Here is a 24,229-nt window from a genome sequence, read left to right on the forward strand (position 1 = left end):
TTACAAATGCAATGAAGCCCCTTTGAAATGTTGCCACTGAATTATCTTTGCTTGACAGCATCGGTTTCAACACAACAATCAGGTTGCTATGTGTAAATGTTTTTGAGCAATGCGAGTTACTCAGAGCTACTCAAAATTAACTCCGATTATACTCATGATCGGAAGCTGTCTTGCCCCAAGGTTAATGCTGTATTCTAGCTTGATGTTTTGAAGCATTTTATGCATCGTATTGGTGTATTCGGTCCGAATACCGCGAAGAAGGAAGTTGGCGCTTGTTGCACGATAATGCTCCGTCGCATCGGTCAACGCTTGTGACTGATTTTTGTCTGAAAAATCGCGTTTCAACCATAAATCATGCCCCGTATTCACCTGATTTAGCACCGTGCGACTTCAACTTGTTTGGAAAATTACATTTGCCGATGAAAGAAAAGCATTATAAGGACATTGAAGCAGGCTTGCAATTGCTCATTACAGCTAAAATGCTATTTTTCGGTATTTTGAAACAATGGGATACTATAATGTTAATTTTTATTTGTAAGATGCAAGAAGTGGTGGTAAAGTTTCAGAAGGTCACAACTAACGGTTAGCTGTAACGATGAGCAACGCGATGAGCGAACAATCAGCGATTATAAAATCGCTAGTTGTGACCTTCTGAAAGCAAATTTGACAAATTTTATATGTCATATACAAACTTTACCACCTCTTCTTGCATCTTACAAATAATAATTATCTTTATTGTATCCCATTGTTTTATAATACCGAAAAATAGCATTTTAGCTGTAATGAGCAATTGCAAGCCTGCATTGAAGACATCCAAAAGTCTTGTACCACCATCCTGAAGGACATCCCTATCGAGGCCATAAAACACTCGTTTGATATGCTTTTAGATCGTGCAAATCGTTGTATTGAGTCCGAAGGGGACTATTTTGAATAAAATAAAGTCGATTCGTCGAAAGAACAAGTCTGTGGTAATTTTTTTTTTTTTACTTTGGGAAACACCTTGTATATTGCATTTTTAGTCGCCTCGCCACAAATAATTGGCTTGCAGACGTTATTCCATTGTCAACATACATGCTATGATTAGCTAATCATTTCAATGTAATTTGGGTATGAAAAACAACCAAACCACCAGGCCTGGTGGTTACTAATGGATACTCCATGATTAACCAGCTCCGAAAACCGATTTGTATTTTGTTAAATCAATACTAACTGGGTACAGAATCATCAATCTGTGCGTTTCTCTTATAAAAGCTGTGCACCAAAAGGAAGTTTTGGACATTACTGTGCGTTCATATCAGTAAAATTGCGCTGCAAACATGCTTAACATATTTAACATAGGTTCAATCAGCAGCGTCCTCAAATACGCAGTTAATACACCTTTTTCTTGTATGCGCTCTTGAAGGTGATCAAATATTACTCCGCCCATCGTGTTAAAAAAAATCTGTTGAAAACAATGTCACCTACAAATGTAACAACAAAAGTACAGCGCTTATTAGATATACTATTTGTTGCGCCCTTCTAGATATAAACAGTTTTGATTGTATTTGGGCCACCTAATGAATGCTCCTGTTAAGGTAGGTACCGACATTTCCAAAGGCATTAAGGTATTTTAGAATTTCAAATTTCACTAGGCGCTCTTGAAGTGGAGTGACCTACGTTTTTGCGAATTTGAGTGTACGTTACTCAAATATGAGTTAGATTCAGTAGCAATGTTGATCCTTCGAAAAACTATCAAGCCGAGCAATGCATTAGGTCCTAAGTAACATTGATTGATTATTTCGTTGACTTTCTCTTTCCTTATTTGTTTATTTGTTTATTTGTTTATTTGGAGGGAAAAGCCCACTCTAGTGGGCGCAAAACCTCATCATTTCAGTACCAACAGATAACATGGAATCCTACAGATACATTTGCTTGAACTAAGTCCTAAACATAGAAAAAGATATTAATGATAACATAATTAACTTAATTTAAGTACAGAAAACAGAAACCGTCAAGAAGTTAAAAGTACATTATAAAACAGATTCTTTAGCCTAACACGGGAGATATTAAAATCAAAGCAGTTATAACATTTGTTGAAAATCTTGCACATGCTAGTTAACGGCTCATTAGCGCCGTAGTTTGTGCGAGAAGCCGGGATGTTGAAAAATTAATTAGATCGTAAATTTACGCGTCTGATATTGACATTCAACTGCTGCAGAAGTGAACCGCAAATGATGTCCGATCGCAGGAGATCAGTGATAAAGGTAGCCTTAGAGAGGCCTCGGTGAACACTAAGTAATTGTAGGACATCAAATTACAACGACTTTCATAACTAGGGAGATTGAAAGGATCACTGCAGGGTAGCCAGCGAAGGGCGAAACGTACAAATCTTTGCTGAATGGCCTCAATACGATTCACCCCAATGCCGCAAAAAGGAGCCCATACTACGGAACAGTACTCTAATGTGGAGCGGACTAGCGAACAATAGAGTGTTTTAAACAGAAAATGTCCCTAAAGTCTTTGGCGAAACGAAAAATGAAACCAAGTTGAGAAGATGCCTTAGCGGAAACATAAGCCACATGGTCCTTGAAGGTGAGTTGTGAATCAAGTAGAACGCCTAAGTCTTTAATGGTAGATTCACGGCTTGATATTTGCTCCTGCAGGCTGTTAGCATAACAGATAGGTGATTTTTTCCTGGAAAACGATATAATGGCACATTTAGAAGCACTTAATACCATCCTGTTCTTGTCACACCAAACAGCAAAAAGGACCAGCTGCTGCTGAAGAAACAATGCATCACTTCGATCTTTGATGACAAAGTATAGTTTGAAATCGTCTGCATAAGACAGCTTCAGGCAACGGATCGAAAAGTGAACGTCATTCAGATACAGTAAAAATATGAACGGTCCCAGGTGACTGCCTTGAGGTACACCAGAAGAAACAGCGAACGGTTGAGAAAAGTGATCTCCAATCTTCACTGACATATGTCGACCGGTGAGGTATGAGCGGAGCCAATCAAGAAGGGAACCGTGAAAGTCGCTCTAGTTTGGCCACTGCAATCTCGTGATTGATTTTATCAAAAGCAGCAGAAAGATCGGTGTAGATAGCATTCACTTGATGACCTCTTTCCATCTCGCGTATGATTGATGGTGTGTATTGAACGAGATTTTTAGCAGTCGACCTCTTCGGCATAAAACCGTGTTGTTCCGTCGCGATGTAACTAGAGCATGTGTGTTTTAAATAATCTAGCACCAATAGCTCAAAAAGTTTTGAGACTGCACATAAAGCAGCGATACCACGGTAGTTGGACACCGACTACTTATTGCCTTTTTTGAAGACAGGGAAAACAAAAGAATCCTTCTAGCAGTCGGGAAAGCCACAAAACCGTTTCTTGCCGTGTTTGCCGTGCTAGATAATAGCTTCGGCTTGCTATAACTTGACTGGACAGTTCGTTATATGTGTGCTCGTAGGACGATCTACTTGACTTTTATTTTCATTCTAAAACTATCGTGGTTTTGTTATTAAGATCATCCGGAAAAAAAAACACTGTTCATCCTCATCAGTTCTTACATTAGAAATGAAAGTGACGTCAACAATGTGGGTATGTATGAACGCCGAACCTTTGTATATCAAGGTTCATCCTCGATAGGACGAAGTTGCATCCTATAATAGACCCAATTTGAGTATAGTAGACCGACATTACATCGACGTACCTGGAAAGCTTTCATGTTAAAATGATAAGTTTTACCATTTTCAGCGTGCCTAATTAATATCCAAATAAAAAAATCTAAACTTGCATGTAGACAGTGAAATATCGACAGCAGTTCAATTATTACATAATATGCGGCATAAAATGTAATTGTAGGCTTCTTATTAGACCAAGTTTTGGGACATATACCCTATTAGAGAATTTTAGGAAAACTGCAGAACATTTATGGACGATATGTGAAATGAAGGGAACTCTAGAAAAAAAATTAGGAAAGTTCCGAGCTATTTAGATTGATTACGAATACAGTGATGTTCCATGATCTTTGAAAAATACCCGAAGTGTTCAGAGAGCTTTCAAAAATTTCAGGAAAGTTTCGAGAACTACAGGAAAGTTCCAAGAACTTCAGTTTTGTTCTATGAACTTCAGGAAATGTTCGAGAACTTAGATGAAGTTTATAGAACTTCACTTCAAGACCTTCAAGAAACTTCAGGAATCATCAGGTGAGTTCAAAGATCTCTAGAAAAGTTCAGAGAGCTTTGTGAAAATTCTGAGGAAAATTTAGAGAACTGCAGGTCCGTTCGATTTATCTCATAATAATTGCAGGAACTTTACAGATGTTCCATGAACCAAGTCCAGAAAACTTTAAACAAGTTAAGAAGCCCATGAACGTCAGAAAAATGATCGGAGATGAACTTGCCTGTGGCTAAAAATCTCTTTAATAAAGATTTAAAGAAACCGTCAGCAAAATTGCGGGCACTTAAATGAAGTTCCAAAATGTTATGGAAAATGTTGAAAACTTTATGTTGGTTCCATTAACATAACAAAAATTTCGAGCACCTTCAGGAAGATCTGAGAGTTTCATGGAAATTCCAAGAATTTTAAGGAACTTTTGAAAACTCCGGTAGGTAGGTAGGTTGCGTTAGCTTCAGGTCAATTTAATGAATTTCAGGAAAGATTCGAGAACTTCAGTGAAGATCCAAAAGCTTCAGAGCGATGACATTCAATTCAGGAAAAATGCAGGAACTTCAGGAGCTCCCGTTGTAAAAACATAAAATCCCTTTAAAGTTCATAAGGGAAGTTACGGCAGTTCTGAAAACTCAGGGCAGTTTCAAGATCATCATGAAAATCATGGAAACTTCAGGAAAGCTCTGAGAGCTTCAAGTAAATTCTGAGTACTTTAGAGCAATTCCATTAAAGTCAGGAAAATAACGAGAACCTTCAAGAAAATTTAAAATTACAAGGGATAGCCCTATGGGGTTGTACGCAATATTGACGTAGGGCTACGTAATCTTATATATTAAATATTATTTGTTAACTGCAGCAGGAGCTTGTTATTTGTGTTGGAATAGGAATTTTAGCGGGGTTCTCTCTGTTTATACTCTTTAGTATGACATGCTTGACATAAATGGCCCACAGCGACTTACGAAGAGCTACTGATTCCGATCAATAGCGGTGCGGCTTCTTCCTCCTTCAATTGATGCTCATGTGGGCTGCAGCTCGCTGCTTGCAAGCAGCCTTTCGTTGTGTTCTCACACCTCCACTCACCCCGCGGTGATTGAATAAACACCGTTTGGTGATACCGGATGGAATTCAACTTTGAAATCTGTGTTAGGGAAATCGCTTTTCGCAGGCAATCGGCAATGCTTTTAGTTATCATAGCAACAGTTGCACATTCGTGCAATTTTCAATAGTGACATTTTGAAAAATGATAATGTCTTAAATTTAACTGATGCGTAGAAATATTTCTGATCGATTGGTGATAAAACTTTTGAAATTGGTTCAGGGGCAGCTAAGCTATTAACGTTTAAAATCTTTCATAATGTTGTTACATATTCCATTTTCGATTTTCACAAAGTGTATTCCCAAATAGAAATCACAGGCGTAGTCCTACGTCAAAAAAAATCAAGTTCGCATAATCACGTTAGTTTTTCAAAGCCGATAATTCATTGTTCATTGTTTGTAACTAGATTCACTTAATTCTATGTCTAGTAGGAGTTGGGCCGAATACTCGCGGCTTATTCAAGGTTAGAGGGGTACATTGTCGAAGGATAGGATCTAGGAACTAAGAAAGAGAGACAAAAGACTAAGGAATTAAATTCTTATACTAGACATTTGCTGAAACATATAAATCGACTGCATATAGCAGAGAGATCAATCATTTATGAGAGTGTAGAGAAAACCAGAAAAATGACGGAAACTTCACAGAAAGAAAGAAAATCACAGTACTGCGGAAAACGTCACGAAGGTTAAGGTCTTTAAGGCAGTTTTATTAATTTCAGGGCTAATCCAGGATCATCTCCAGAAGAGTTGCAAACTTCAGGGCAGTCAACAAAATTGCAGGAGCTTTGAAAAAATACCGAGAATTTTTATGAAGCTTAATGAACAAGCTGGTTAGGAAGCTTATGTTAAATTTCGGACACTTCAGGGAAGCTACGAGAACTTCAAGGTGGTTCGATCATTAGCTGTAGGAACTTATAAAAAGTTCCTTGAACTTCAGGTATATCCAGAGAGCTATAGGAAAGTCAAGAAAACTTCAGAGAACTTGAGGGAAGTTGTGGATACTTTAATGAAGTTCCAAGAACCCCAGGGAAGATAGGTATAGACGTTATTAGGAGAGGTGAGAAATCTTAGGGGTGTCACAATAACTCCAGGGATGTCCAGAGTTTCCGGCCAGTTTAAAGATCTGTGAATGTTCGATCGTACCATCGGCACCAGGCTTATGTGTTAAGAAGGTTCAAGAATGTCAGGGAAGTCCAGGGAACTCCTGAAAACTCTAGACATATTTTGAGAATTTCATAGAAGTTCAGAAATGTTCAGGGAAGTTTAAAGATTTTTGAGACAGTTCCATTTATTTTAGGGCAGCACCAAGAACTTCAGGAAGGCTTCGAGAACCTCAAAGCAGTTCACTTAACTTTACAAAAGTTCCAAGAAATTCAGGGAATTTTTGAAAACTTCAGCAAACTTTCGACATCTTCACGGAATATCAGAGAACTTTAGATAAGTTTGAAGATGTTTAATTAGTTTTGTTCTTTTCTTGTACCTTCCAAATAAGTCGAGGAATATCAGAGATTAATTAGATTAATGAAACAATTAATTTCAGCAACTTTCAAGAAGTTCCGAGAAATTATGAAATATATCGAGAATTTAAGGAATGTTCTGTAAATATACATGAATATCCAGAAAATTGTTGGAACGCTGGAAAAGCTCCGAGAACTACTTGAACAATGTGGAAACGTAAATGCAAATTGGAGAACTTCTTGAAAATTTTTAAAACTTCAGGGAAGTTTATAGATTTAAAAGGAAGTTCCATGAACTTCAGGGGAGATCAAAGAACTTCAGGGCAGTTCAATTATCTTCATGCGTCATCTTTAAGAAATCTCTGAGAAATTCAGATCTAGTAAATATTAGTTTAGATCCGAGATATTTAGGGCAGTTCTAATTATTTCAGGGTTGCTTCGAAAACTTCAGAAAAGTTCAGACTTTCGGGGAGTTTGAAGATCTTGAAGAAATAGTTTTTTTTTTTCCTTAACGCATCAACTCATGGACCCGGAACCAGCGGCTTTACTTCCCTTCCAAAAGGAAGACGTGATTAGAGATTGTATGCCTCAGAACATCCCGACCAATATCTGAGAAACCAATATCCGAGAAATTGTATATTTTCAAGTTTTATGACTAGCTGATAGCAGACAAGTTTACTCGTAACCAAGTTTAATTTAGTGAGAGCATTACATTCCGAAATTTAAATTTTGGCGCTCCTTAAAAGGGGGAGCGGTTTTTTTTATATCTTTATTAAGGAGACTTTCAGCCGTTGGCTGGCTCGTCTCCGAACGAGGGGGAGCGGTGCTCACATGAACAATCAGGGAGTTACCAGCTCCAAATTTACCTTGACAGCACTGTAAACAATTATACATTATTTGCAGGTAAATCGATATAATTCAATTTAAGGCCGATTAATAAATGTAAGTTCGATACATCGATAAAAGAAAAGCTTTGAAATGAAATAGCTAATTGTTCTGTTTATAAGTCACTCCGTATCAGTATCACACTCAGTGCTATTCAGTTGTAAATCTGAGGGATCCTGTGCGTGGAGAGGATTAAATTCCAAATGCTTGGAGTTCTGTTTGAGATATTTTAATTTTTCAACTTGGGTCAAATATCCATCTCCACCACTAACGGAATAAACTAAGGCGACCACTTGCATACGATCAAACACATGGCGTCCGTTCAAAAAATTCTCCTCGCTATCACCCATTGCCGCGATCGAACTTCAAAAACACTCCAAATCCTCAATTGAAAACACAAATAAACAATCAACACACTCGGCGTCCGCAGACACCTTCGGATATCATCTCGCCAAATGAAAATGTATGGCTCAACCAACCACATGCCATCCGACCAACCAGTAGTACCAGATCACCACTTTCTCACATAAACAAACTCCAATTCCATAATTGGACCGAGCCGCAGTTGAAATCCAAAGGGTTCCCTCCACATGAAAGCAACGTTCAAACGCATGTTTTACTTTACTTTTTTTAGTTCGCTCATCTTTTTATTACAAACAATATCACATTATAGCATAAACGAATCTAGATTCCCCGCATTGGCCACGAGGCGATGTGGAAAATCTAATTTCGTAGACTTAATGTCTAAATCGTTGAAGCGTTCGAATTTTGTTTAAATAACAGTGTTGACATCGCCTTCCTTCTTGTGGAAGATCACCACATCCTCGAAGAACATGTTCGGCACGTGGAAGTAGGTTTCATCAATCTTGCGGTCAAAGGGATAACCGAATGGCAGCTTGTCGAAGTACCGCGCACCGGATCCGACTCCACAGGACACGACCGGGTCGAAACCAGTATATTGCTGCACCTCTGGAGCGTAGTACGGTGAGATCATGAAGAAGAACTGGAACGGCATACCGCCCTTCTTGCCCTTCGGTAGCATCAGTCTGTTCGGGAAGCCGCAGTGAGCTTCGGACATATCCAGCGGGAACTTTTCATCACCCTTGTAGCCCAGCATGACCTTCTTGTACAGCTCATAGAACGAAGTGCGATCCTTGACGTAACCATTGAAGTTGAGAGAATTACGGGTGATAACATTCTTGCCCGTTACCAAATCGTACATGAAGTAATCCAGCTCGTAGTAATTTTCACGATTTTCGTTCAACAAGTATTGGGATCCGAATTCATCGTACTTAGGTCCGATGAAAACACGAATAACTGATTTGACAGCCTTCTCCGAAGTGACGCTCATTTTGTAGGTGAATGACTTGTGGTTCAAGCGAATGGTACGTGCTTTGATAACCACTGGATCCGGTTTGTATTCAATCTCACCGAATCCATCGTACTTACCCTCAACGTATGCCTCAGGTTCAATGTCAATGGCGTTAGTGATGTCTACATCGAAGCGATCGAAGTATGTTACCAATTTGTCGACAACGACATCGTCGATCTTGACGCCTGGGAAGTACAGCTCTTCGTAGGTGTACGATGGCAGGTGATCCTTAAATTGGTAGTAGTAGTGGATGATGCGTTTGTAGATCTGATAGAACACTGGATCACGCAAAGATGACTCAAAATGTTCCAAGACACTTGGGATAACTTGGTAAGGCTCAACGGGTTCAACGGCAGCACCCATTAGGATACGGGAGAACATGCTCAAGTACTTGTATAAACGGCTATCGTAACTATCGGGGTTGCTCTGGATCAGATTGCCAAGGTAGTCAATGGCTTCCGATGTGGTGAAGTTGATCAACTTACCGTCGGGCATCAGCAGGAATCCACGATCGATCACTTCGCGGATGCGATGTTCGTAATCACCGATAAGCTGAATGTCGTAGTAGTTGGTTTCTTGGTTCACAAAGTAGAAGTTATCACGATTCGGGAAAGTATGTCCGTTGTAGTATTGGAGATCTGGATAGTATCCGGTTTTGATTGGCCAAAACCAAGAGAATTCCGGGATGTGACCAATATCGTTCGATAGGCGTTCCAAATAGTAGCGAGCCAACAGCTGCTGATGCTCGTATAGATACAGCTCACCTCGGCGATCCTTGTACAAACCAAACTCCTTTCCTCCCATCCAGAATGGATAGTCAATGTGGAAATAGTAGTAGTAAGTGTTCAGCCCGATGTCTTCAGTAAAGTACGAAATCTTCTGCTCTGGGTTCGTATGCATATACCATCCGGTGTAGTTGTTTGTAACGACAGCAGTGTAGACATCGCCAACCTTCTTCATGCCGTAATATCCCTGCATCTTGTATTGCTGGGCTTTCTGGATCACCTCCGTGTTGATGAAATAGTACGGGTAGATTTCATACGGAGCGGGTAGTACGAATCCAGCGAAATCCTGACGGTGTGTCACAGCAACGGTCAAGGCGTACACGAACATACCTTCATTGATATAATAGCGGGCCCAGGCGGCGGTCTTGTAGAAAGTGTCCCAGTCCTTTGCATAGTAGAACAAGTGGAACAAGGCGACTGCTTGCTCGCGGTGCACTTCGTTGAACACTGAGAACACCTCACCCTTCGGGAGCATTCCATGGCTGTAGTAAGTCCAAAACTCCTTGGCAGCATTTTCGTTCTGATACAGATGGAAGTTCTTTTCCACCATGAAATTCTTAGCGTAGGCTACCAACTGTGGGTTCCAGTCTTTTTGGTACACATGGCGGAACAACAGAAGCAGATCTTCCTGTTTGTGGAGCCATTCCTTGTCGGCGTATTTAACCTGGTTGGTATTTGGCACGAAGGCAGCGGTTGCAACCGCCAATGTTGCCGCCAATGCAAGAACCGTGAACAACTTCATCGTCGGTACTGATGCTGGATGCTTCTGGAGTGCAGCTTTTATGCTCAACTGTAATCGCAGTTGCAGGTGATAACGCAGTCTTTCAATGTTACGTGATTACCAGCTGATCAGGTGGGTAATCAGAACCAAAATATTCTACATTGCTCGAAGTTGCATCCGATAAGCAAAGGTGAAATAGGTTTCGAGAGATGAACTTTAGCGCGGCGGAACAGATTTCTCTCTACCCACATTTCGTACAATAACAATTTCAATTTGTTGCACAACATGCTGGACAACTTTTTGCATTACTGTCTACGAATAACGTTAGAACATTATTCATATCCAATGACACAACACCTTTCTCCGCCGATGAAAAGAAAAAAACGGCCATTTCCATCCTGGAAAGCCTGGCCACCTCAGCAAATAAACAAATAAACACCAGCAACCAACACATCCATTTTCCAAAGAAAAACGAACTTTTTTCCTGGACAACAAGAAATGACCTTTTCTCCTTCCAAACTCTAAACAACACGTTAAATTATGATTTGCTTCATCTGGTTTTGATACAGCTCAGGGGAAACGAAAGACACAGAAAAAAAAACGAATCCACAAACATGCAGTTTGGAAGTGGCGGTACACGCGGGAGCGTAAAAAAACCGCCGCATGACTCTTAACAAGCGGACCACAAAATTTCAATGTAAACAACAGATAAATCAAACTCGGCGATCGTTTATTTATGCACATCTTGAGAATCGATTTTTTCTTCTGGGCGCTGGTGCTCTTGCGGCCTCGATTCATTCACAAGGCTGTTTTCGCCTAGAGGTATCGGATTTGCTCTGTGCTACTGCTCGGTAGATTACAATCGCTTTTGGATAGGTTTCATATGGTTGTTGTAGGTTTATGTTTTTGCCCAAAATTAAGTGAAACTCATAGTTCAGCATGGATGAAATTTCGCAAAGTTGTTTCCAACGTTAGGCTTTTCCGGGAGTGGCTGATAATTTGTGAAGGGCTATGCATAGTGGATCCGATTACGTTGCGTCGACGTAATTTTTACTTGGGTTACTGTAAAATTTTCGCAAACGCAACGCAACCTAATCCATTGTGCGTGGCCTTGAAAGTCTCCCAGAAATTTCCAGATTTCTTAAAACTTGATAAAACCTAATCTCCATAGAAACATTGGACATAATTACATTATAACTATTCTCACGATTCGTATCAGCATTCTCCTTAAGTTTCATCTTAAGAATTTTCTATGATTTCTCTTCCGAATTCCAACTATTTCCTTTCTTGACAAGATCTCCATGAAATTGTCATTAGAGTTTGCAAAATACAATTTATACCGTCTTCACTTCAATCAAAGGTTGCACTGACTGCATACTTATACTTCACTGTAAACTATTTTCAGAATTACCTTAAAATTCTGAAATCTAGGGCAATTCAGAATTCTAAAGTATTGCAGACTGCTAAGGTAACTCAATATTCACAGGTACTTTAAACCCCTATTTAGAAATCTAATTAATTATCCTCAAATATATCATGAACTTACTTCAAAGTCCTGGTGGTTGTCTAAATTCAAAAGCCTTGCTAATTTTCCAAAGCTCAATTTATTGTTTTCAGGCCTGAACAATTTTCGATTTCTCAAAATTCTAAAATTAGCGAAATTCCTATATTCCTATGTTCCTAATATTGATTTTAATAAATTCAGGCCCCAAAAAAAATAATTACAGTCAAAATCTAAACAAAAACTCAAAATAAAAATAAAATCCTGGCTCGATATTTTTAAAAAAAAATAAGATTTTTGACAGCCAACAATGTTTAGAAAATGTCTCAATTTTCATGATTCTGCAACCCATTGCAAACATGTTGTAACAATTTCATGTATGATGTTGAAATAATGTCCAACGTTGATGGCCTTTAGTAATTAAAGTAGTAAGTTTGGCTTTTTATTTTTTAATAAGAGGGTCCATTAATTGCAGAGATATTTATAAAGCAACACATTATGAAAATCTGGGAAAATCTGGAGCATATTTAAAAAATCTGGATATAAACGTGATCTGACTGTGTATCTGGCAAGACGACTGAAAATCTGTAAAATCCAGATAAATCTGGAATACTGGCAACACTGCTTGAGAGTGTGAAAGAGACAAGCCAATGATGAGAGGCTTACCCAAGAAACCAACAAGCCCGCTTATTCGCCTCGGAAGGACTGTATCAAAAATAAGCTGTAAACCAAATTTGCATTGCTAATCCAATTATGTATGTCATGTCTGTCATACAGGACTGGTAGTGGGTATGTGATATAATAAGAGTGACTGTTGTGACCGAAATAACGGAAATAGTTACCAAATAGTGACATTAAAAAATTAAAAAAGTGACTAATAATGACATTTATTGATCGAAAAAAAAGGTTCCAATGTATCGTTGATTGCGATCCATTTCAAGATATTTTATAAACTCACAATTACAACTCATCATTAGCATTTTTCATGCTCCTTTAAAATAAATCAAATGGACTAAGGATTGTTGAAGATCGTAGTAAACAGAAGTGGCTACCGTAGTATCAACCGGTGGAAACTAATGATTTTAATTTGGCTCACTACTTGACTAGCCTATTGGTCCCAAGTACATCTATAAGCGTACCCCATTCTCGTTGAAATCCTAGTACTACACTATGTTTGTTTTGATTCGCTATGAAAGTTTGACCGATAAAATGAGGGGTAAGTAACGAAGTAACGTGCTCAACTTTTTGGCTCAGCTCTGGTATTATCTTCGGTCCCAAGCTAATCGATTCACCCCTCGAAACATAAGAAAATCCAATAACCCCTCATTTTATCTGCCAAACTTTCATAGCGAATCAAAACAAACATTGTGTAGTACTAGAATTTTGACTAGAATGGGATACGTTAATCGATTTGCTTGGGACCAATAGGCTAGTCAAGTAGTGAGCCAATTTAAAATCGTTAGTTTCGTATTGATTGTTGGTACTATCATAGAGGTAACTCTAAGACCACTGGGTCCCGAAGAAAATCATTATTATTTTTGGCTCACTCAGTACCAGAACAACGGTCCCAAGCAGTCCCAAGCTATTTCACTCACCCCTGCATGTTCTGCATGAATCCACACACCCCTGATGTTATCTGTCAAACTTTCATAGCGAATCAAAACAAACATAGTGTAGTAATAGAATTTCAACTAGAATAGGGTACGTTAATCGTTTGCTTGGGACCAATAGGCTACTAAAGTGGTGAGCCAATTTAAAATCGTTAGTTTCGTATTGATTGTTGGTACTATTTCGTTTGTTATAAGATATCAACGATGAACGTACCCCATTCTATTCGAAATTCTAGTACTACACTGTGTTTGTTTTGATTCGCTATGAAAGTTTGACAGATAAAATAAGGAGTTCGTGGATTTTCCTATGTTTCGAGGGGTGCATCGATTAGCTTGGGACCGAAGACACAGAGAACAGACATCCAAGTCAAATTCCTAAAGTGTGTAAGAAATTTAACTGCTATTTTGAATAGACATTTGAAACTAGCAATATCGTGGTGGCGCTAGTGTCACTGCCCATCGACGTCGATGACCGGCAGACGTCATCTTAACATAAATCTAGATAGAGCTGGAATTAGGGCATCGAGAGCAGTCATTGTTTACAAAAGCTGTTACGCCCTAATTCCAGCTCTATCTAGAAATGTCAAAATTGTTGTGAGCAAAACATTGTTTGTTTAAAACCGATCAAAACATGGGCCGCAAGTGCGAGTTTCATTGGTGTTACCAAGCGAAAATCTTTTCACAATTTTCCTAAGGATGCTAAATTGCCCGAACTACAGGAGATTTTCTTTTCACGAGGAGTCCAAGCGCTTGCAACGAAAAATTTATGTTCTGACCACTTCCCCCGGAGGCTTTTCAAATTCCTGGATAGCAGTGTTCAAATCTTACCACATTTTTCTGAATTTAAATGAGGATTAATTAGAGTTCACATCCTCACTGAATCATTTGAAGGTACACCGCCAGCGAACTAAAAAAAGTCAGTTTTGCTCCTGACTACTATGCCCAGTTAATATTGTAACGAATAACGATTGTAGCTCTACAGGAAACTGTAAAAGATCTTAGTTTTTTATTTGAAAATAATGGTTCCGCAGAAACTCGATTGATTTCCGTTGTTTTGTCTTGTTTGTTTTGAACTGATTTGACAGTTCATTTGGATACACGGTCAATAATATCAACCCAAATTTTAGTTCAATTAATTCATTAATCGCAAAAAGTGATAACTCGAGTCGCAACATTCCGTATGGCAGCGCTAGTGTTTCTAACGTATTTTAATTTGAATTCTTACACATAATTTTTCGAAAAATTTGTTTAAGCTTGCATGTCTGTTCTCTGTGCCGAAGATAGTACCAGAGCTGAGGCTAAAATTTGAGCACGTTTCTTCGGGACCTTCTGGTCTTAGAGTTGCCTCTATGGCTTAACCGTTTTCACTTTAATTAATGAATACTCAAGTATATCCGTTGATTTGGGAATACAAAATAACCTGTAATCATTTATTTTTCTTCAGTGGCAGTTAACATAGAAGAAAAGAATATTTTTCGACAACGGTAGTAAAACTCTGGGTTCTTCAATTTAACGCGACAATATGCCTCATTTATTAACTAACATGCTCCCTCAACAAAGAGATTGTATGATTTATTTTGAACGGATAATACATCCCTCACCAAACTTGTGACATGCCGCAGAGCATTAATTGAGCAATTTAGATAGTCAAGTTTTGAACCCACCACAGCATGCTTTTGTCACTACTGTATATGGACGATCAAATGTAAAATACTGTGGTAGCTACAGCACACAACGGCGCCGGTGGTGTAGTGGTAAGCGTGATTACCTCTCACTCCAGCAGGCCTGGGTTCAATCCCAGTCGGCGCCGCCGGGATGTTCTGAGGCATAACATCTCTGATCACGCCTTCCTTCGGATGGGAAGTAAAGCCGTTGGTCCCCGGTTCATGAGTTGATGGGTCGATAGGTAGGGTCCAGGTGTGGGAGCTGCCTTCCTGGCACGTCAGTAGCATTGGTGCTCAGCACGGAAAACAAGATCGACGGAAAAAACAAACCAAAGGAAAAAAAAAAAAAAAAAAGCTACAGCACAGCTCTGTCCACTTGTATACCTCATTTATACCGTATGCGTGATGCGTGGCCACAGGTCGTCCGAGTTCAGCTCGGGTTCCGAGGGTTATCGCTGCTATCAAAAGGAAGATTCGGGTGAATCCAGTGCGTTCATTAAGGAAAATGGCAAAGGAACACGGTATCAGTGACTTTACGGCACGGAAGATCGTAAAAGAAGATTGCGGGGCAAAGTCGAGGGCACGGGAAAAAATCACATGTTTACCAACCGCATCCGGGAGCTACGAGTCGAACGATGCAAGAAAATCTTGAACTTCTTTATGCGAAAAAATCCGGTAATCCTGTTCACCGACGAGAGCATGTTTACCGTCGATCTCGAATCAAATTCCAGAACCGACCGGTATATTAGTTCCCTTCCACAAGAAAGTGTATCTGACCAAGCATCCTGCTAGCGTTATGGTGTTAGGATTGGTGGCTTCCGATGGCAAAAAAATTGACCCGGTGTTCATTCCAGAAGGTCAACACGGAGGTCTACATCGGGATTTTAAGTAAGTATGTTCATCCGTGGATCAAAGAACAGTACGGTCCGCAGCCAAATTTTGTATTTCAACAAGATGGGGCTCTGTGCCACACCTCGAACCGCACTCAGAAGTGGTTGCAGGAACATCTTCCGTTCTGGGCGAAGGATATGTGGCCGCCATCAAGTCGCGATCTTAATCCGCTGGATTACTCAATATGGCACGTCCTGAAGGCCAAGGCCTGTTCTAAACGCCACCCGAGTACAGCAAGTCTCAGACAAACATTGACCCGTACCTGGAGAGAAATGGATCCAGACTACATTATTAGAACCTGCCGTGCATTCCGGAAGCGTGTGGAGGCCGTAATTGCAGAAGCGGAAACTCGATCGATGATTAACATAGTTTAAGACTCTGAGAAACATCCCTACTTTGAATAAATAACAAAAACTCGAAAACGAAATTTTTGCTTAATGGTGCAAACATTATCACGCATACGGTACTTTGTGCATCGGTGAGAGTAATATAATTGATGATGATGGTTTGAAGTTGATCAAGCGATCATAAAAAACGCATCAGTTTCACCATGGAACCATTGCAACTAGGATTATTAAATATAATAATAGCATAATAAAATTAACACGCAAAAAAAATTATTGATATCCTAGTGGTTTACCGGTTTATAATGCTGAAACCGAAGTCCATCATGCTCAAGGACGTTCTAGATTTGATTCAACAATCTCAACAAACTAATGTTTTAATGCGTTTTGTCAAACCTGTTTGATAGGGCGATAGTCGTAAACAACGTGAGCAAAAGTAATCGTGATATATTTTTTTTCCGCTATTCGATTCGTTCCAGCTCCCAGGAAAGAATTTCCTCGATGAATGATCGGATGAAAAATGAACGTGGACCAAACTTCAAGAGTAAGTAGAGTGCAAATAGGCTGCCTTAATACAATCATTGATTCTAAGAATAATAAACAAATTAATAATAACAGCAACTTAGTCATATTCGCAACTGTCACTCTTAGAATAATAAATTCAACATTACACCACTTTGTTGACAGACCTTAATCCCTTCCAAGTACTTTGAATTTTGTTGAGTGTTTTCTCGAGTATTTTTTATCTCTTTTTACGCCTCAATGATGAAACCGTAAAACCTTCATTCGCACCCTGTCGTCTACTGCGGCTTTTGTACTTTTCATGCCTCCGATTCCTTTCAACAACTTTCTTCACAAATCCTATCCTTCCCTTTTGGAAAAAAAATATACTCACCTACTCCCTTTTGAATCGTATTTGTTTGCACCATGTGTGAAAATACGCACGCACGCACACGACCGATCAGTTTGTACTTCCACATCTAATGAGTAATATAATTGCAACCGTTTCGTCTTTTGATCTGTTTTCCAGAAGACATTGAAACGGCAAACCCTTCATCGATGACACCGACGGCAACGGTGATGACAGGTCCCTCCATCTCCCCCAGTTCCGGTGGTAGCAACGGGGGAACGCCGACGACAAATGGTGGCTCCAGCGGTCTTGGTGGATCCAGTGCCTTCCAGTCATCGTTGGTTAGCTCTCCGGCCGCCGGTCTGTCCCCGTACGCCATAAGTCCTCACAACAATCCGACCATGCTAGCCCAACCGTACGGCACGGACGCCAGCGGATTTGGACCCATCTACCATCACCACCACCATCACCATCACGGTCACAGTCCACTGTCTACGCATCACGGGTCGTACGTAAGTTCGTTCGACAAGTACGACAAATATAAAATGGCCCCACCAACACCTCCACATCACTCGAGTCATCCGACGGTGGCTGCGGCATCGCCCTACGCTGGTCACTATCAGGGATTCTATGGTACTCCGAGTGGCGGGCACCATCAGCTGATGAGGCAAAACAATGGCTGCATAGACTATGTGCAAAGATAGGGGGCCAGTGCAATTTTGGATAAGGTTGTCATTGATTGTAAATTTTACAATAACCTACGTACCATCGTCACACACAAGAACTTGAGTGTGTACTAGTGTGTTAACAAAGAAATGTTTGTAGTTCGTGAACAAAACCAAAGCTTCAAGTGCCATAGATTGTAGACGTACTGTTTAATTTATTTTCTAATATTTATGTAATATAGTTTTATTAAGTACAATCAACCATACTTCGTGATTCCGAAATATTATTGAAATCCCTTTAATAGTGCATCATAAAAGTGTGTGCAATCACTGCTGCCACCATCTAGTTTGATTAATATCCCCTAAATAAGAGCCTGTGCAAAAAGTGGTTGAAAAGAAGATTGATTCAGATTTAGAAGTCGCGCAAAATGTTCGAAGTTACTGCGGGATGAGAATAGGGCAACGTTTCTCAATCTATGGGTCGTGACCAGGCATGGAAAATCATTTGCATTCATTTCGTGCATTCATTTACATTCATTTGCCTCTAACATTTTTCTTCAACAGAATTACGCAAAACGATGTATAGAGCTTTTGTAGGTTTTGTTAGCTACAACTTTTGTTAACAAGTCAAATCCGTTTCTCTTATGCATGACGAACCAGAGTGAACAGAAGTCACTACTGTTTTTCATTGAATGTATTTTACATTCACTGAAAAACAGCGGGCAGAATCGCTCTAGTTCGTGATGCATAAGAGATACAGATTTGAGTTAAAGCATAAATTGTAGCTAATAACAAAACCTACAAAAGCTCCATACATTATTTTGCGGAATGATGTTGATGAAAAAAGTTACAAGCAAATGAATGTAAATGAATGTATGAAATGAATGCAAATGATTTTCCATGCCTGGTCGTGACTCATGTCATATGCTGCCCTCAGGTTTTTCTGCAGATTAATATGGCTTGAAATTAATCATTTTGTTCGACCATTTTCTACAGAGATGGCGCTGTTGCGCTGGTAGGAAGTGATAAAAATCCCCATATAGCCATTGAGAGAGTGGGAATAATTCGCTTTCGGTGCATATTCAGGTCAAAAAAGTGAATGACAACCTAAAGAAAATAATCAGGGACTTTGTCGTTCAGTTTTTTCCCGGAAATTATTGTTAAACAAGCTACAATTAAATAAAAATGATTTTTCCCCATACAGTTTTTCCTGCTTTACTACCAGTTCCCAGAGAGCCAAAAATTCAAATTTGGGAGAGAAATTTGCTCTCACAACCTCAATCTCTCAACAAGCCATGTATTTTGTTGACACTCGATTTGTGATTTCCCTTTCAAAGATTATAAAATAGAGTACCTGACACCAGTGTTGCCACATTTTCATCTGTACTGGGAGTTGCAAAAATCTTTTTCATCTGTACTATTTCTGAAAAAATCTGGACCATTATTTTTTTTAATTAAACTAATCTCGCATCACTTTCAAAAGGTCCTAAATAACAAATGTAAACAAATCGAGTTAAACGATACAAACTATTGCTCTTCTATCATTGTATGTGATACAAAAACATCCATCCAATTTTACTTTCATTTATTTAAGATAATCATTGATCAAAAGTTGTCCAATGTACAGTTTGAAATGATGGGTAAATGATTGTTACTTCGGTCATTCGGACTGCCCAACATGATTGGTGCTCATTTTCCAAAGGCGGGGCCAATCTAAAGTTAAGTACTATACTCTGATATCTGTGAAAGGGAATCTAGTATCATGTAGACAACACGTCCAATGTAACACTCATTGATTATGTCATTGAGAAAAATCGTCCAATATAACATGTCCGATGTAGAACTCGACTTGTCAAAACGTCCTATGTGGTTTTTTCTATGTTGTAGCATGAAATTGAAAGTAAAATTTTGATTTTACCGTTTTTTTCTGAATTTTCAACGTTATTATACACTGACTACATTAAAAATAGTATTGCAAAATGTACTGTTTTTAAACAGTTAAATTAATAATCTGTCAAACTTCAACTTCGATTTTCTCAAAATGGTGGATATGTTACATTGGTCTATTTGAAAAGTGAAGCGAGAAATCCACTTTATTTATTTCAAATATTGTAACAAAGGCTTTAAATGACGCGTTAGTTCTCATTTCTGTGATGTTTATACATTGTCTTTGAACCAAATTCGAACTGCCATCCCGCCGATTGATCAAATTTTTAGAATTCAGGATTCGGTTGATTGTTTCGTTGCTAAGCCGATTTCGAAGTTTTGTTTTATTATTGTTATATTGGGGAAAAAAATTCGCTCTACTGTTGCTGAGGAGTGAGGCATTATAAGAATATTATACACAAGACGTGAAAATGCTGGAAATGCATGAGAACCGTCTATTCTTTTCAAACCTGCGATGTTTGTCCACCAAACATGTGCGGTTTCTTCAACTATCATTTCTTTGCAAAGCAACTTAATTTTTAAGGCATGGAATTCGTTTTGCAACTCTTGCAAATCTCAATCATATAAACCTGGAAACGCGTCCAGTGCCATAATGATTCCTTTCAAATTGGAAAAGTTTCTAGAATGCAACATTGCAACAGCCTTAAGGATCGGGTCACATCTGCTTAACCAACTCCACGAAGAAACTGCGACAGCTGTCCCTGGAAATGTGTTGCTTTTCTCCGTCCATTGATTTAATTGCTTCTTCAGCTGCAAACCCAATATAAACAATTTTTCCACTTTTCAGATGTTTTTCAAAATTGACAGCATTTGCCCAGGATATTATTTGTAAATAAGTTTCATCGCAGACATTAGTAAGAATCGTCCGATAAAAGTCTTTCAGTTCTTCATGCAGCATCGTGAATTCGGGCTTTTTAGACAGGAACATGCTAAAGGGTGATACGGTCAAAATTTGGTCAATATCAACTATTTCTTTCAATTTTGCATTTAAAAAACCTGGTGTGTGTGTGTGTAGAATGTTGCTCCTATTTTGATTTTGGAATTCACTCTTCAGTTGTCAAAATGCCGTCCAAGCAAGAAGAGCAGCGTATCAAAATGTTGCTCGCGCATCGCGAAAATCCGAGCTACTAGCACGCAAAGTTGGCAAAATCGCTAAAAGTTGCCAAATCAACCGTTACAAATGTAATTAAAGTGTTTGGGGAACGTTTGTCGACAGCCAGGAAGTCTGGATCGGGGGGAAATCGAAAACCGGAAGCCGCTGAGACGACAAAGAGAGTTGCCGGTAGTTTCAAGCGAAACCCTAACCTCTCTCTCCGAGATGCCGCAAATAAGCTGGGTGTATCGTCTACAACCGTGCATCGAGCCAAAAAACGAGCCGGACTATCGATTTACAAGAAGGTAGTGACTCCAAATCGCGATGATAAACAAAATACGACGGCCAAAGCGCGATCCCGGAGGCTGTACACGACGATGCTGACGAAGTTTGACTGCGTGGTAATGGACGACGAAACCTACGTCAAAGCCGACTACAAGCAGCTTCCGGGACAGGAGTTTTATACGGCAAAAGGAAGGGGAAAGGTAGCAGATGTTTTCAAGCACATGAAACTGTCAAAGTTCGCAAAGAAATATCTGGTTTGGCAAGCCATCTGTACCTGTGGCTTGAAAAGCAGCATTTTCATAGCTTCCGGGACTGTCAACCAAGAAATTTACGTGAAAGAGTGTTTGAATAAACGTCTGCTGCCTTTCCTGAAGAAACACGGTTGTTCCGTACTGTTTTGGCCGGATTTGGCATCTTGCCATTACGGTAAAAAGGCCATGGAGTGGTACGCCGCCAACAACGTGCAGGTGGTTCCCAAGGACAAGAACCCTCCCAACACGCCAGAGCTCCGCCCAATTGAGAAATACTGGGCTATTGTCAAGCGGAACCTAAAGAAGACCAAAAAACTGCTAAGGGCGAGCAGCAGTTCAAGGCAAACTGGCTTTCTGCGGCGAAGAAGGTGGACAAGGTGGCTGTACAAAATCTGATGGCAGGGGTCAAGCGTAAGGCCCGGCAATTCGGATTTGGAAAAGCGGAAGCCTAACTGAATATTTTTCCTGAATTTTATACTAATTGAACTTGAAAAAGAAATTTAATTTGATTTTTTAAATAAACGATTTCACCGATTTACACACGTTTTCCCTTGACCAAATTTTGACCGTATCACCCTTTATTCAGTCTATTAATCTGGGGCGAAATATACTCCAAACAGAGCAACAGATTCTCTGAGTCAAATAAATTCATTCGTTCAGTTGGTATGATCATAGAGGTATTATCGTTTCAGTTGAAAACCGGAAAATCCCACAAGCGCCAATTGAATTTACTCTCGTTCTGTACGTTAAACATAACGTCGGACATAGTGCGCTGTATTCGCACAATGATGCGCTATTCAGCGCACTATGTCCGACGTTATGTTTAACGTGCAGAACGAGGGTAAAATCGAATGTCGCGTGTGGGTTTTCCGGTGTCCAACTTGAACGACAATAACTCTAAGACCACTGGGTCCCGAAGAAAATCATTATTATTTTTGGCTCACTCAGTACCAGAACAACGGTCCCAAGCAGTCCCAAGCTATTTCACTCACCCCTGCATGTTCTGCATGAATCCACACACCCCTGATGTTATCTGTCAAACTTTCATAGCGAATCAAAACAAACATAGTGTAGTAATAGAATTTCAACTAGAATAGGGTACGTTAATCGTTTGCTTGGGACCAATAGGCTACTAAAGTGGTGAGCCAATTTAAAATCGTTAGTTTCGTATTGATTGTTGGTATGATTGTCCGTGTTGTTCATTCATACACAGGGTGCACCAAGAGGTGCATCTCAAGTGGCTTCTAAAGGAGGGACTTCGTTTTGCACTGCAGTGTCCTCTGTGAACAATTATAGGAAAACACATTGTGTCTAGTTTCCGATAGATGTCACCGCAAACAACAGCTGTGACATCTGATGGAACATGAATGCAGAAGCTTGACAAAATGATCAATTATCAAGTTTACGCAAATTTAAACCTCTTAACAAAATCATTAAGGAGTTTCAAATCGGTTCAACCATCGCCGAGAAAAGAGAGCGAGTAACGAACATGCACACACTCTCACACACACATAAATTTTGCGATCTCGCCGAACTGAGTCGATTGGTATATTTATGGCACTTGATAATCCGGGTATTGGCTCGAAAATGTGTGTTTCAAGTGATCTTACAGCCATTCGGTGTACGAGATAGGCACAAATGATCCTTTTCATTATTTTTTAAATGTTGTTTATTAACAAGCTAATGAAAACAGCTAGGTTTCGTGAAATTATCAAAACAATTTACACTTTAAAATTGATAAAAAAAATTGGAAATTATTCTTTAAATTGCTGATGAACGAAAAGATCTAGCACCGCAAGCTGCTATTCGTGATGCGGCGAGTAATAGACGAGAACTGCACACTAACTAGGGTGCGTTAAGTTTGTGTGCGGATCAGTTGCCAATTGTTGCACACCACCTAATTATTGCACACTTCATATTATTTACTGTGTAGCATTTATCCATGACTTTAAAGTTTACCAATCATAGTGACATGCTAATCACTCAGTATTGTTGGCATTTTTCTTATGATTTCAGGTGATTACTAATTTGCTCGGCTAATAATCTTCAGTTGCAAAATTTACTAGCTTAAAATGCAATTAACTTTAGTAATGTTTACAGGAAAACGTTCATTATTATTTTATCCACCGATATTTTTCCAATATATCCATCAACCATGTGAATTTAATGGATAAACAGTAATGTTCAATAAGGCCTGAACCAATCTCAAGTTTGGGTTTCTTGGTCAGCCAAGTTGGATTTTGGCTCCGTCCTTAGAAAAATAGGCTTGAATTTTGTAGAATAGACCTTTGTGAGTTCATACGTGATGGTATAATTTATTGAAGCCAGGTTAGATTTCGGTTCTAACGTTTGAAATTTGTGCTTGAGTTTTAAAAAATTGAACTTACTGAATCCATACGTGAAGAACGAACCTGGTTAATATTCACAAAAGTAGGTACAGTCAAATTTCGCTCGTTGGGCTATGTTTAGGTGGGCTACGTTCCATTTACTCATATTCTCTACACAGCTAAAAAAAAGTAGTGTAAATTTCCGTTACTATGATGCACATAAATGGAGCGTCATAAATCATACAAATTTACATTATAAATCGTGTAAATTTATGAGACATGTCATGCAATATTCCATATATTGTATGCAACTTTCCACCTTTGTTAGCAACA

At 39.3% G+C, this 24,229-nt stretch overlaps 2 protein-coding genes across 3 annotated transcripts in view; one reads left to right on the forward strand and one right to left on the reverse strand.

Annotated features, from left to right (window-relative positions):
* The window catches only part of org-1 (optomotor-blind-related-gene-1), a 259,354-nt gene extending 241,322 nt beyond the window's left edge, over positions 1-18,032 (forward strand). For both annotated transcript variants that reach the window (XM_065236580.1, XM_065236581.1), the window contains 2 exons: positions 16,958-17,022; positions 17,509-18,032. In XM_065236580.1, the coding sequence (XP_065092652.1) occupies positions 16,958-17,022; positions 17,509-18,032 (589 nt within the window). The remainder of the gene's footprint in view (positions 1-16,957; positions 17,023-17,508) is intronic.
* Positions 8,216-10,509, reverse strand: LOC135713429 (hexamerin-1.1-like). Its single transcript, XM_065236541.1, has one exon. It carries the CDS (start codon positions 10,487-10,489, stop codon positions 8,363-8,365), a length of 2,127 nt encoding a protein of 708 aa, XP_065092613.1. The 5' UTR covers positions 10,490-10,509; the 3' UTR covers positions 8,216-8,362.
* Positions 18,033-24,229: the final 6,197 nt, after the last annotated feature.

Source organism: Ochlerotatus camptorhynchus, unplaced genomic scaffold (assembly GCF_037179485.1).
Source record: "Ochlerotatus camptorhynchus isolate MF236.1 unplaced genomic scaffold, CSIRO-AGI_Acam_v1.1 ptg000556l, whole genome shotgun sequence".
NCBI classification, from domain to species: domain Eukaryota; kingdom Metazoa; phylum Arthropoda; class Insecta; order Diptera; family Culicidae; genus Ochlerotatus; species Ochlerotatus camptorhynchus.